This window comes from Puntigrus tetrazona, chromosome 15 (genome assembly GCF_018831695.1).
Source record: "Puntigrus tetrazona isolate hp1 chromosome 15, ASM1883169v1, whole genome shotgun sequence".
In the NCBI taxonomy this organism is placed as follows: domain Eukaryota; kingdom Metazoa; phylum Chordata; class Actinopteri; order Cypriniformes; family Cyprinidae; genus Puntigrus; species Puntigrus tetrazona.
In genome coordinates this window covers 3,040,780-3,056,641 of record NC_056713.1, presented here as the reverse complement: position 1 = coordinate 3,056,641, position 15,862 = coordinate 3,040,780, and the positions used below count along the sequence as shown (strand labels likewise).

At 38.4% G+C, this 15,862-nt stretch overlaps 1 protein-coding gene across 1 annotated transcript in view; it reads left to right on the top strand.

Moving 5' to 3' along the window:
- LOC122359190 (conserved oligomeric Golgi complex subunit 6-like) overlaps window positions 1-15,617 on the top strand; it is a 58,921-nt gene extending 43,304 nt beyond the window's left edge. The window contains 6 exon segments of the mRNA XM_043259451.1: window positions 288-455; window positions 587-697; window positions 10,776-10,829; window positions 11,174-11,253; window positions 15,322-15,409; window positions 15,411-15,617. Coding sequence (XP_043115386.1) covers window positions 288-455; window positions 587-697; window positions 10,776-10,829; window positions 11,174-11,253; window positions 15,322-15,409; window positions 15,411-15,470 — 561 coding nt within the window. The 3' untranslated portion in view covers window positions 15,471-15,617.
- The last annotated feature ends 245 nt before the right edge of the window (window positions 15,618-15,862 follow it).

Genomic DNA, 15,862 nt, shown 5'->3' with positions numbered 1-15,862 from the left:
TTATTATACATTTATTAAATGATTTTGAAGGAGAAGTGAAGTTTCATTTGTTATTTTTTTTATGCGAAAAAGGATCAGTTGTCTTAATATATTTGTATTTATTTTTATTCTACTATATCAACTAAACTAGTAGAAAGATAATATTTTACACTGTTACAGTTAGGCATGGAGTAGTTTACTCATTTATGTCAGACACGTATACATTTATGTCACTGTTTTGTTTGTCCGTTTGTTTGTTTGTTTTGCTTTTTGCATTTTGTTAATCCCATCCTCAATGTTGTTCTCAGGTATTGTCCTGCATTCTTGACCCATTGCTGCAGCTGTGCACAGTATCAGCTAGTAACCTGGGCACAGCAGATATGGCCACCTACATGGTGAACTCCTTATACATGATGAAGACCACATTAGCACTCTTTGAATTCACAGACAAACGCTTGGAAATGCTGGAGTTTCAGGTGTGTTACAATATAAATTTATGAATTATAAGATAACAAACTTAATAATAGATAATATATATAAGATAATATATGTTCTATGTTAAAAATGTCATACATTTGTATTAATTTTTAATGGCCACTTGCTTTAGATTGAGGCTCACTTGGACACTCTAATCAATGAGCAGGCGTCTTTTTACGTGCTGAACAGAGCTGGGCTTAGTCACATCTACAGCTGCGTCACAGCACACACCGCAGAACAGGTGAGAATGAATGTGAAAACCACATAGGATTAGGTAAGGAAAAGCTTTTCTTGTATAGAAACAGATGCTAGGGATGTGCAATCCAGTGTTCTGTATCGTAAGCGTCAATCCAATATTAAAAATCTAGTACTGTACTGTACTTTATTTATACAGCATTTAAAAAGCATGTTGATTTCAGTTATCAATCAATTAATCAGTCATTTTTATTTATATAGCGCTTTTAACAACACAGGTTGTATCAAAGCACTGAACATTATAAAGTAAAAGAATACAATGATAGGGATGTATATATGACAGTGAATGGGCTAAAACTCCAACATTACGCTGAACCCACTGAATGGGTATAATGGAATCAACTGATAAAGAACTGTCAGGAGACTTCTTTGTACAAGAGAGTTCAGTGGTACAATAAGAATCAAATTAACACAGAATTTCAAAAACAATGGATTTGTGATAAGGTACTTATAGTTATCTTATACTACTTATAGTATAATGTTATATACTTATAGTAACTTTACATTTAAATTTTGTTATAAGTGATTTTTTTTTTATGGTGGTTTCCACACCAGAAATTTATGCTGTAACTTAAGCACATTTGACTCATTTTGCTTTTCCCCAGTCCTATACTTGCAAAATATAAAATATTTACAAAATATAGGGGAATCCATACTCTGGTCCAAGTCCGTTGTTTTGGATCTAACCATTCAAAATGGTATGACATTGCTAGGTGAGGACTATAGTGAGAATTTGCATGTTCCCTCAGTGAAGTTCACTGGACATGTTCTAATGGCTGTTTTATGGTGCTCAAATCTCTCTACTTCTACCTTATTTAGTTTATCTTCAGGTTAGGTAAAGTAAGTAAGGTCTGTCCTATCTCTCATAAGCATTTTGTTCTGCTCCGGTCTAGAAATCAGAGTCTTTTGGCAGGCAATTGGTTATAATAAGATATAGTTTTATTATATATAGGTTAAATACATTACAAATAAAATACTAATATTAAATAAAAATAAAAACAAAGTCCTGTAATCAAGCTCGGTCGTTCGGAGGTGTCGTGGCGAGGCTGTCTGGCATCAGAGAAGCGTGTCGCCGAGGTGCAACAACTTAACTTCTGGTTCCCTTATAAGTGCAGCACTCCTTTATAGACTACAGGTGCATTCCAAAGTCATCACTTTTGGGAAAGTCCCATACAGCTGGAAACCTCCCTCTCAAGAAGCTCACTATTAAAAGACAGCCATCTTATCATTCTGCTCTTTTGCGAAACTCTTTCTAAGATGTCTTCTTCTCTGTGTTTGGAACTCAGCACTCAACGGTAACATTCCTATTCTTCAAAATTCTTACTAATACATATTTTATCTCTGGCTATATTAACTAAATGGTAAAGTATAGCCATGCTTACTATTTTTTATCAATAAACTACTTTTAAATATAATGCTATGGTGGTCTTTCTACTATTCAATAAAGTGAATATAATACTATGCATACTGTATATCTTATAATACCTTATCTAATAAAAGAATACAATATTCTGTGGTGGTCTCTTCTTCAGTATCAAACACAACACTATGTGTTCACAATACAAGGTACTACTCAAATAAACAAGGCAAACGTACAAAATCTGGAAAACGTTCTGTTTCCCTCAACAGTATATGTGTAACACAACAGATATGTGTAAAATATTTTCTGTAGTAACAAGACCCAGCTTACAGACGTGGACAAAATTGTTGGTACCCTTTGGTCAATGAAAGAAAAAGTCACAATGGTCACAGAAATAACTGTTATCTGACAAAAGTAATAATAAATAAAAATTCTATAAATGTTAACCAATGAAAGTCAGACATTGTTTTTCAACCATGCTTCAACAGAATTATTTAAAAAAATAAACTCACGAAACAGGCATGGACAAAAATGATGGTACCCCTAGAAAACACTGAAAATAATGTGACCAAAGGGACATGTTAATTCAAGGTGTGTCCACCAATTAGCATCACAGGTGTCTACAACCTTGTAATCAGCCATTGGGCCTATATATATGGCTCCAGGTAATCACTGTGTTGTTTGGTGATATGGTGTGTACCACACTCGACATGGACCAGAGGAAGCAAAGGAAAGAGTTGTCTCAAGAGATCAGAAAGAAAATTATAGACAAGCATGTTAAAGGTAAAGGCTATAAGACCATCTCCAAGCAACTAGATGTTCCTGTGACTACAGTTGCACATATTATTCAGAAGTTTAAGATCCATGGGACTGTAGCCAACCTCCTGGACGTGGCATGGGAGGAAAATTGATGACAAATCTAAGAGACGGATAATCCGAATGGTAACAAAAGAGCCTAGAAAGTCTTCTAAAGAGATTCAAGGTGAACTTCATGCTCAAGGAACATCAGTGTCAGATCGCACCATCCGTCGTTGTTTGAGCCAAAGTGGACTACATGGGAGAGACGACCAAGGAGGACACCATTGTTGAAAACGAATCATAAAAAGCAAGACTGGAATATGCCAAACTACATGTTGACAAGCCACAAAGCTTCTGGGAGAATGTCCTGTGGACAGATGAGACAAAAATCGAAGTTTTTGCCAAGGCACATCAGCTGTATGTTCACAGACGAAAAAATGAAGCATATGAAGAAAAGAACACTGTCCCTACTGTGAAACATGGAGGAGGCTCTGTTATGTTCTGGGGCTGCTTTGCTGCGTCTGGCACAGGGTGTCTTGAATCTGTGCAGGGTACAATGAAATCTCAAGACTATCAAGGAATTCTAGAGAGAAATGTACTAGCCAGTGTCAGAAAGCTTGGTCTCAGTCGCAGGTCATGGGTCTTGCAACAGGACAATGACCCAAAACACACCGCTAAAAACACCCAAGAATGGCTAAGAGGAAAAATTGGACTATTGTAAAGTGGCCTTCTATGAGCCCTGACCTCAATCCTATTGAGCATCTTTGGAAGGAGCTGAAACATGCAGTCTGGAAAAGGCACCCTTCAAACCGGACACAACTGGAGCAGTTTGCTCATGAGGAGTGGGCCAAAATACCTGCTGAGAGGTGCAGAAGTCTCATTGACAGTTACAGGAAGCGTTTGATTGCAGTGATTGCCTCAAAAGGTTGCGCAACAAAATATTAAGTTAGGGGTACCATCATTTTTGTCCAGGTCTGTTTCATGAGTTTATTTTTTTTTAATAATTCTGTTGAAGCATGGTTGAAAAACAATGTCTGACTTTCATTGGTTAACATTTATAGAATTTTATTTATTATTACTTTTGTCAGATTAAAGTTATTTCTGTGACCATTGTGAGTTTTTCTTTCATTGACCAAAGGGTACCAACAATTTTGTCCACGTCTGTATATGGTTATTGAGGTAGATATTCTAAAACTGTTCAAAATAAAGACTATTGGCAGATATTCAAAACTGCTGTATTGTTACCATTATTAGACATGAAAAAGTGATACTGTGCCATCCCTAATAACATCTTGAACTGGTTGCTGTAATACAGTGTTTGCCACAAACTAAAATTAAGACAACTCTTTGTATATCTTTCTGTTCAGTCGCCCGCTCTAAATCTGATGAAGTTTCCCAGCGTTACGGGAATTATTTGAATTATTCACAGTTAAAAATAAAGCTTTTAAAGAAATTATCTCCACAGAGCAGCTCATTTGCTATTATTTTCAGTTATTTTGGTGCTGCATTTATTACGGCCTGAACATTTGGAGTGTTTCTTGGTTCTTTTCAAGGGCACAGGAGCAAATGTGTTACAAAACAGAATACTTCATCTCACTCAATGAATATTCTTATTGATTATTCAAAGCTGCTGTAAAATATCAGATATCTTGTCATTTTATGTGAATTGAAAATGTAAACAGTCTTCAAGTTGTGATGTAATTTGTGACATAGTTTTATTCACATAATACATAAGATTAAAAGAATGTATAATTATTACTAATAATTGTAGGTATTGATTAAACAGCTGCTCTTGCTGCTGTTTTGTAAAGCAAGAAGCTATAAGAGGCTATTTGTTGTTGTTGTTATTATTATTATTATTATTTTACCACAGTTAAGGGGATGTAGATGGGAAAGATGCTAAATTATGTGGCTTATTACTTTAATAGAATTACAAAGTTTGTGACATAGTAACTTCAATAGTAAATTCAATCTTTGAGCTTTCATTTGCAAAACACATTTGTGTTCATCTTTCCCCTTTCATATCACCTCCATCACACGCACTCACTAATAGCGCACATTACTTCCTTATTATCTTTCTCTCATTTCACAGGAATAGTCTCTATTGTTTATATGGCTCCTGTTTAGACCTTATTACCATGGTTACCCTATGGTTAGAGGCTCATTAATAAAATCACATAGTGTGGATTTTTACTCAAATTCATCATATGGCAGGAAATGGCCTGAGACTGAAAAAGAACACAAAATAGAGCTTATTCTGTAAACACGATTACCTTTCCACATCTGTGTGCACATTTACAGCAGCCTGTGCATTTACAGATTAGACAGCAAATTATTTATTTTTGTTTTATTGTTGTTTGTTAATGATTTTGCTTTGCACAGCTGATGTTCAGGGCATTCTTTATAAAATTGTATGATGTGTTATAAACTGGTAAAATCAATGTTTTGTTGTAAATAAAACAAGATTTTATTAGGTTACTTGCCATTTCTAAGAAGAATGATTTAGATTTTTTTTATGAATCTGAAACATACAGTGGAAGGTATGTGTCCTGATTACCAAACAGATCTTATGGGGTTTTTCTTTTTAGTGAATAAAAATATGTGACCGGAGAGATCTTATTTCCACAGGAGTGACTTCTGTGAGCCAGTTCAACAGTTGCACCAAACTGAACAAAAAGCATACAGTGCGACCTGTTTAGTACAAAAAAATTTTTAGTGAAACAGCAGAGCCAGTGTATTTTAAGTGAATGATTCTAAATCTGTTTGTTTGAACCAGTTTAATACATACTGTACAGTGCAAATTGCTAATCCAAATAAATGACTCTTATGATCCAGTCTGTTTTAGTGATTCAGAAGCATACAGTGGAGCCAGTATAGATGTATTCCAAGACAAATGATTGTTTTGTCAATAGAGTAGCATGACTTAGGTACTTCTTTTTAATCAATCAAAAACATACAGCGCATCTGAGTCCAATTCTCATATTAATCTCTCCTAGGCCTCAGACAGTCAATCAGAAACCCAGTGGGCCCCCAGTCTAGTCTGATTCTTCTATTAATGAACTGGTATAAATTAGCCTATACTCTTTAATGAATCATTTAAAGCAGTGGTTCCCAGCCATCTTCCTGGAGGCACCCCAACACTGCATATTTTCCATGTCTCCTTAATCAAACACACCTGATTCAGCTAAAGAGCTCATTAGTAGAGACTCCAAGATTCAAGATGGCGCCGTTGAGTTCGGCTGCCGTCACGACCGCTCCGGCAAAACTTTTTGTTTTTCTGTTAATTATTAGTTTTTTGGATAGTCTGCGCGGTTTTCTTTATATAAGATGGCTATCACTAAATATGATCGAGCCACTCTTATATCTATTGGTGTACAATGCACCCAACTTTGCGCCCGTTTTTAACCCGGACCCATGTTGGCGAGCGAGATCCTGGCGAAGACAAAGGGACGCGACCCACACCGGCGTCCACGAGGAAACGGCCGGCGTCAGGAACAGGTTGAGGCACGCTCACACCGCGCTCCCCTACCTAGTGTCCTGGTAGCCAAGCGTCCAGTCTCTGGATAACAAGCTCGATGACCTCAGGGCAAGGATCAAGTTCCAGAGAGACATTCGGGACTGCAACCTCCTCTGCTTCACCGAGACATGGCTGAACCCAGCGGTACCGGACCACGCCATACAACCGGCCGAGTTTTTCTCTGTTTACCGCATGGACAGAACAATGGAGTCGGGGAAGACACGGGGAGGTGGAGTGTGTCTGATGGTGAACAACCGCTGGTGCGACAGCGCGAAGCGTTGTTCCTCTTTCACGCTCCTGCACACCAAACCTGGAACTTCTGACCATCAAATGTCGCCCTTTCTACCTTCCACGGAATTCAGCTCGGTCATAGTCAGCGCGCGTTTATATTCCACCTCAGCGGACACGGACGCTGCAATATGGGATTTACACGACCACCTCACAACACACCAGTCACAGCACCGGGACGCCGCACTCATTGTGCTGGGGATTTTAACAGTGCAAACCTCAAACGCGCAGACTGCCGAACTTTCACCAGCATCACCTGCCCCACCAGGGGCGAAAGGACACTGGATCACTGTTACACACCCTTCAGAGACAGCTACAAGGCAAAATCATGCCCACCCGTTTGGTAAATCGGACCATGCCGCCATTTTCCTCGTACCTGTTTACAAACAGAGGCTGAAACAGGAAGCCCGGTACAGAGGAGGTGTCACGCTGGACTGACCATTGGTGGCCGCCCTGCAGGGCGCTTTGGATGACGCAGACTGGGCCATGTTCAGGTGTAGCTCCGAGGGCGTCCAACGAGTTTACGAAGCGGTGGTGGGATTCATCGAAACTAGCGGATGACACGGTAGAAAACCGTCATCAGGGCGTTTCCCAACCAGAAGCCGTGGGTAGACAAAACTATCCGCGACTCTCTGAGATCCCGCTCCGCAGCCTATAACACGGGATAGTCACCGGGGATATGTCTGAATACAAGGCTGCGTCGTGCAGCGTCTTAAAAAGCGGTAAAGGAGGCAAAGAGGCGCTACGGGGAGAAACTTGAGTCACAGTTTCAACACAGTGACTCTAGGAGCCTTTGGCAGGGACTGAGAAACATCACGGACTATAAAACGCCAACCTCCAGAGTGGAGAGCGATGCTTCTCTGGCAGGCGAGCTAAACACCTTTTTGCTCGTTTCGAGGCTGCAGCTAATCACGCTAATCACGCTAAGCGCCGCTAGCGCATGATTAACAGCACGCACGCCGAGAGAGCGGGAGAGAAATCGCGTTCACCATTTGAACACGCAGCGTAAAGGAGGGCATTCAGGAAAGTGAACACCAGGAAGGCAGCAGGACCTGACGGCATCACAGGTCGGGTTCTGAGAGCATGTGCTGACCAGCTAGCACCGGTGTTCACTGAGATATTTAATCTCTCCTGAAGCAGTCTATAGTCCCCTCATGTTTCAAAAGAGTCCATCATTGTTCCTGTGCCGAAGAAACCTCAACCATCTTGCCTAAATGATTACCGCCCTGTAGCTCTGGCGTCTGTAGTGATGAAGTGCTTGAGAGACTCGTCAGAGACTTCATCACCGCATCACTACCGGACACACTGGACCCACTTCAGTTTGCCTACCGCCAAAACCAGGTCTCACGGAGGATGCCATCACACACCTCCTCCACACAACCACAAGCCACCTGGATTTTAGGAAAGGGAACTATGTGAAAATGCTGTTCGTGGACTATAGTTCAGCGTTCAACACCATAGTTCCCTCCACGCTCACCTCAAAGTTGGAGGTCCTGGGACTCAGCCCATCCCTGCGTCACTGGATCACCAACTTCCTAACTGACAGACCACAAGCCGTGACGGATGGGAAAACACACCTCATCCTCCCTCACTCTCAGCACTGGAACCCCTCAGGGTTGTGTTCTGAGCCCCCTGCTGTACTCGCTGTACACACATGACTGTGTGGCCACTACAAACTCCACCACCATCATTAAATTTGCTGACGACACTGTCGTGGTGGGCCTGATCTCCAACAACGATGAGATGGCCTACCTTCAGGAGATCAACAACCTGGAGAGATGGTGTCAGGAGAACAATCTGCTCCTGAGCGTCAGCAAAACAAAGGAGTTAATAGTGGACTTCAGCACAGGCAGGTGCGCTCTTACCATCCCATCAAGATCGACGGGACCCCAGTGGAGAGAGTGGACAGTTTCGGTACCTGGGTGTTCACATCACGCAGGACCTGTCTTGGTCCTGTCACATCAACACCCTGGTGAAGAAGGCCCGGCAGCGTCTATACCATCTGAGGCGCTTAGGGACTTCAGACTCCCATCTCAGGTGCTCAGGAACTTTTACACCTGCACCATCGAGAGTGTCCTGACGGGAAACATCACCTCCTGGTTTGGAAACAGCACCATGCAGGACAGGCGAGCCCTTCCAGAAGGTGGTGCGGTCAGCTGAGCGCACCATCCGCACTGAGCTCCCTGTGCTGCAGCACATCTACAACAAGCGGTGCTGTACCAGAGCCAGGAAGATCGTGGAAGACCTCAGCCATCCCAACAATGGACTCTTTTCTCTGCTGCGTTCAGGAAAGCGCTTTCGTTCCCTGAAGGCAAACACAGAGAGAATGAGGAGGAGCTTCTTCCATGAGCCATTCGAGTCTGAACCAGAGAACACCCAGCACCTAATCACCGGGATTCCCATGTTTACCCCTCTTTCCCCAGATACTCACCACTTACTTTGGACAATTGCACTAGCCACTTTGCACTGGACATTCGCACAGACACTTTACATTTACACTTTATATTTTTATATTCTACACTTATTTACACTTTTTTTATTTTTAAACTTTGCACACTTTTTATACATTTTTATACATATATTTTATATTTATATATATTTAAATTCTGTTTTCTGTTTCTATTTTGATGCTGGACGGTTATAAAAAACATTTCACTGCATGTCGTACCATGTATGTATGTGTATGTGACAAATAAAATTTGAATTTGAATTTGAAGACCTGATATGGGTGTGTCAGACAAAGGAGAGATGCAAAATGCTGTGCCGTGGGGCCTCCAGGAACGTGGTTGGGAACCACTGATTTAAAGCAACTACTACAAAATTGTTACTAAACATGTACTTTCATCGTGATTTCAATTATTATTGTTTTAAGTTGTTCCTAGGCTTGTGAAACATGTTCTCTTTTATGTGAGTTTGAGTTTACAACCCAGCTTTGTCTTTTAAGTTCAGCTGAGTAACTGGCAGGTGAAAAGATTCCAGTGAACTTTGTGACTCTTTTGGACATGTACAGGCACTTTAAGCAAGGTGTTATATTTCAGAAGACAGACGAGAACACAGAAGCGTTGAAAGTAAGCACAGGTTTGTGTGTGGGTCTTGGCAGAGCAGTGCGGTCTGGGCATTTCCACGCCTGTCCTCATCACACACCCCCGTAAAAGGCTGGTGTGTGACTAAGCGTCTTTGGACACCTGCTGTCCACAGCACAGGGCACAACTGTCTCGCCTACTGCATCAATGTCTTCTCTGTCCACTCATCCTGTTAATTACAGCCTGTCTCGCTTTATATGGCTCATGCTGCCCACAACAGACATGATTCATGAATCTGGCCCTCAAAAGCCAACTTTGTTATGTCATCGTTTTAAAAGCGTTATGACCCTCCAAATTTTGTATATGGTAAATGGACTAATAGACACTAAATAAAGATCCTGTTGATGGTAGACACTCATAATGAATCTTTGTCCTCTGTGCATTAAACTGTTGCAGTAGTAGGTTAGTCACAATGTGCACAAAATCTAAAGGCACAAAGTTCCTAAAACCATAATCAGTATTATTATTTTTCTAATAAATTATAATTGCTGTTTTTAGGTGGTGAAAAAAATTGTCGCTAGCAAAAATAGTGCCATAAGGGAGTTAATAATTACTGTATTAAAAAATGTGTCAACATAATTCATAATACAACACAAGGATGAGTTGTATCCTCAGCATTGAACCATTGCACACTGTAGATAGTCAAGTTGACCTTTGGGAAATGTTCTGTACTTTTTTTTTAGCTTTTGTTCTTGTTCTCTTTCCTCTCCTGTTATTCAATCATTTTTATTTATATATATTTTTAACAACACAGGTTGTATCAAAGCACTGACACAGGTTGTATCAAAGCACTGAAAGAAAGAATATTGTTATTCTATTTATTTATTTATTTTGTCACTTTAAGTGTCATATAGCAGCTACTTAATTTGGTTAAAATGTGAAATCTCTCACTTCATGTGTTTTCAAGCTGTTGCACCTATTCTTTCTCTTTTTTTTTTGTGCACAGAGCTGTCTCAGTTCATGGAGCTGAAGAAAAGTTGTTGTGTATTCTTTACTAACGATTAGTTTTCCCTCCTAGGGTGCCTTGGCCAACCTCCCTGGAATGGACAGCACATCTTTAAAAACAGCCATGGTGAGACCGGTTTCTTTATTAAGTTCTAATTGAACAGGACAACTTTTCCACAGAAGAAGGTCAGATAAATTTATATTTTCAGCTGTATTTGTTTTGTTTTTTGAAAATTGAAAATACCAGTTTTTTTCTCACAACCCATGGAACTGGTTAAATCTTATTGATTTTAGATATTGTGGTTAACTGTGGATAATTCACCTTTCTATGTGAAATCATATTTCACATTCATTTTAGATTAAATCTCAGATGTCTTTTGTAATAAATTGTAAATCCGAACAAACCCCTTCTGATTAGTACTTAGTTTTATCAAATTTTTCCTCATAATCTTGTTTTATCTGTTGTCACAGGTCCAGTTTGACCGTTATTTGGCCTCTCCTGATACATTTGTGATGCCGCAACTCAACTTCCTGCTAAGCGCTGCTATAAAGTATGAGTGAGCTCACATTTAACACACACATTCTGCCTATAATACAGCCTTTTGCAAAGAACAAAAAGCATTTTTTTAAAAAACACAATTTTACAATTACACATTTTTCACCTTTCATAAATAAAGAGTTCAATGATGGAAAAGTTAATGGAAAATGGAAAGGTTACAAAAAATGGAGGCTTCCATGATAGTTTAATCATTGCCATGTCAATCCAAACCTTTATAACTTTCTATCTTTTGTGGAACTTGAAATGTAGAATCTCTAAACTGCTGTCCTCCATACAATGAAAAGTAGGACTGGGGATAATAACCTATAACATTGACCAAAACAAAGCCCATAATACTGTAGTTATCATTATAACACAGGCAATTTATATACAATATGTAAGTGCAATTTTAAAACAGCATGTTTAATGTCTAAGTCTGAGAGGGTATAAATCGTTTATGAAAATCATGGTAACACTTCACAATAATGTTTCTACATAACAGTTCAAAAGTTTGGAGTGAATAAGAAACACATTATTGTATTTAGTATTAAATTGATCAAAAGTGACATTAATGTTGTAAAAAGATTAATTATGTGCCTATTATGAATCTCGAAAGGTTTATTTCTATAAAAAAAATTTAAGCACAAAACAACAGTTTTCAACATTGTTTCAGAATGTTTTTGAGTACCAAATATGCATATAAGATTTAATTATTTCTGAAGAATCACGTGACACTAAAGACTAAAGTAAGCTACTGAAAATTCTGCTTTGCCATTACTGTAATAAATTACATTTTAAAATAAATTAAAATAGGATACAGTACAGCTGTAGCATTGTTCTCGTTGTTAACTGTATTTGTGATCAGATAATTATAGCTTTGGTAACTATAAGATATGTATTACAGAAACATTTAAAAATCTTTAAGCTTTTTCGTATTGTAAATTAAGAATGAAAATACTATATTTATTTGGTATTTTTATTTTGCACTTTAGTTTATCTTAAGTGGAACTGGCAATTTCAATCTATTGCTAGCATAGAATATTACCCGTTAAAAATCTTAGATTTTTATCATATAGAATCATAAAGATTTATAACTGAACAACATTTTAGTTCTTGTCTTAATTTTATGTCACATGAATTTGTTTCTAAGCTACCATTTAGTTACACAATGTCTTACTACTCAGGGACATCCAATCTAAACAAATAATGTTTTGGTCCATAAAATCAATCCAACTGTCATCACATTAACAGACAGTGATGAACATGAGAGGTTTCTTGTGCATTTGTCATGGTTCTTATTTCCCCCTCTTTTTTGTAGTTGGTGCTTTTAGCATCAGCACATCAGTGTGATGTTGCTATTCGAGCGGTAGAGGCGCATACACTCAGTAACATTGTTACTGGGAAATGTAACAGGCTTGAGGGGCACTCACTGTCCCTCAGGTTAATGTTCTCTATTAATGGAGATGGACTCGTGCACAGGCTTGGCACAACTAATTAGCTCCTGGTCCATTTTTCTCTCTCTTTCTAGCTATCTCTCCCACATATAAACACTCTGCACGTGACTGAACTGTGCATGAGATACAAAGACAAACTAAATATAGAAGGATCCGTTTGCACACACACAATTTTGTTCTGTACATTTAATGTTAAACAGATCAACTATAATTCTGCATTTAATCAGCCTTGTGAGTATTCAAAACTTTCTGAAGTATTTTTTATATTTTATGAAGTATATTTTTAAATCTGGATATTTGCACACAGTATCCTGTCTGAATTAGATAGGAATCGTTCTTTTGGGTTGGGTATTTGCAGTAATATCACAAAACTGTTCTGAATGATTTGTTTATATATCTGACTGATCCTTTTACTAAATCCAGTTCCTCACTGATTAAGAGCTCTCTAGAATGAAAGAGCTGAAATAAAATTATTCACTGATAATAATTTATTGCACAGACACAAATTACTTCTGAAGCAATTATACTCTCACCTGACACTTTTTAGTGCTCAACATCAAAATGGGGAAAAAGGTGACTTTGAGTGTGGCGTCATTGTTGGTGCCAGACAGGCTGGTCTGAGTATTTCAGAAACTGCTGATCTGTGGATAAAAATGGCTTGTTGATGTGAGCACAGAATGGCCAGACTGATTGAGCTTATAGAAGACCAATACCTTAAATAACCCTTTGTTACAACTTGGTATGCAGAAGAGCATTTCTGAATGGACAACACATTGAACCTTGAAGCAGGTGGACTACAGCAATGGAAGAAATTTCTGATGAGACATTTGGATGGTAGGGTCAAAATTCTGTGTAAACAACATGAAAGCAAGGATGCATCCTTTCTTTTATCCGCAGTTCATGCAGGCAATGTTGCAGAATATTGTTGCTGATTTTGTCCACCCCTTAATGACCACATACCCCACCTCGTTATAACTACTTCCAGTAGGACATTGTGCCATTTCACATATCTAAAAAAAATTTAACTGGCTTCTTGAACATGACTATGATTTCACTATACTCAAATAGCTTCAGTCACAGTCACCAGATTTCAATCTAATAGATCACTTTTGAGATGTAGAATTAGGGATTTGCATCATGGATGTGCATCTGACAAATCTGCTACAATTGTTTGATGCCAACATGTTAATATGGACTAAAATCTCTGAGAAATGTTTTTAGCACCTTGCTTAATCTGTGGCAAGAAACATTAAGGCAATTTTCAAGGCAGAATAGGATTTGCCTTATAAACTGGGCAGTGTGTAAAGTGTAAATGCATTTATAATTTTATGGTGTATTTGTGTCTTTTGACTTGCAGTCATTGTATTTGTAATCATATGGAATAGAGCAACATTTTGTTTCAATGGAAAATGTAACATGTTTGGTGCATCTTGAGAGAGGGAGTAAATGAAACATTTTATTTTTGAGAGAATTAAACACTAAGCCTTAATTTGATATGAGGCCTATTTATGTATGATTTATGTACAGTTCACATGCATTTTAATTGCTTGTTTTCCATAGACTGTAGTATATACAAATGTTTAGCTGTACTAGCAGAAGTGCGTCTGCAGAGGGCAGTGTTATAGTAGTCCTGAACTGAACCCAAATCAGTGTTTTGGGTGGCTCTTCTGTCTTTGCTCCTTCATCCAGAAATATTTAGACCAGCTTATGTAGTTTTCAGTTAGTCCAATTCCTGTATAATGTGTTTCCAAGAACCCAGATTAACAGAAGTATCTTCAAAAACCAAAACAGCACCAAGTTATGGCTACAGAAGTGTTCCTAGAGTCAGAAAATGTAAATTATAGTTGTCAGGTTAGCCTTGACCGGTTTATGTACTGATCATTTATGGTAAGATGTTTTCAATTTATTATCTGAGAAACTCTTGTGTCTGTGTTACATGATGTGAAAAATGAACAATATGTAACACTTAGTGGTAAATAACACTTTATTTTGCTAGTCCACTTTAGACATTCTAATAATAGTAAGTAACTTTATAACTACATGTTAACTAGCAGGCACTAGAGTATTGGTATACTGTCTGCTTAATATTACCTAACACTTCATTTTGATGGGTCCACAAATTACAACATACTGTGAGAATCTTTGCAAGTATATGTCAACTTATTCTACTAACACTAAATATGCCGTAACAGTCTCTTCTGAGAGTTAGTAGACATGTTGTTGCAAGTTAATGAAAACTAGTTACGTAATTGCAGACTTATAGTTAGTAGAATGTCTAAAGTCAATCAATCATTTATATAGCACTTTTAACAATACAGATTGTATCACAGCACTGAACAGTATCAAATAGGAGAATAAAATGATTGGGATGTATAATGTGAGATTGAACAATTTGTTTTAGAATACAAAGACGTTTCTCTGTAATCAAATTGACGATAATCTCTAGAAATTAAGTGTAAAGTTTGAAATGTTATCAAAATAAAGTGTAACCATAAAAGTGAAGTCAAACTGACTGTGTACATTTAAGTATTCAGAATAATTATTTCTTTCTCTCTCTCTCTCTCTCTCTCTTTCTCTCTCTCTCTCTCTCTCTCTCTCTCTCTTCTCTCTTTCTCTCTCACACACAGGGAGCAGATTTTCAAACAGTCCACAGAGCTGGTGTGTCGTGCATATGGAGAGGTGTACAAAGGTGTCACCCACCCTATAAATGCATATAAAAGATGCAGAGTCTGTCTTGCACAGAACCCCACTGCAGGTACAAACCTTGCTGTCCTGAACCGTACAAACACACCTTTGTTCTGGGACTGACACTGTTCAAATACTCGTCTGGTGATGGGGAGGGGTTTATCATTGTTAATAGTTAATTATTTGAGACAAAGACACTCAATTATAAGTGTATACGCAAAAATATAGTCTTGATTTCTCAAATGTTGTTATCTGGACACTGCTAGAAGTGAGGAGAGAAAAAACCTGACTCTGCTCACACTGAGTAAATATAAAAATATTTATTTTTCCTTCCTATGTGAATTGAGATCTCCACTAGAAGGCCCAAGGGAGCAAACTGTAGTCCATTTCATTGGCACATGCAGATTCACATGCACCGAAATATACATAGTCATTCTATTTCATACACAGGTTTTTCGTTCACCGGCTTAATGACTCAGCATC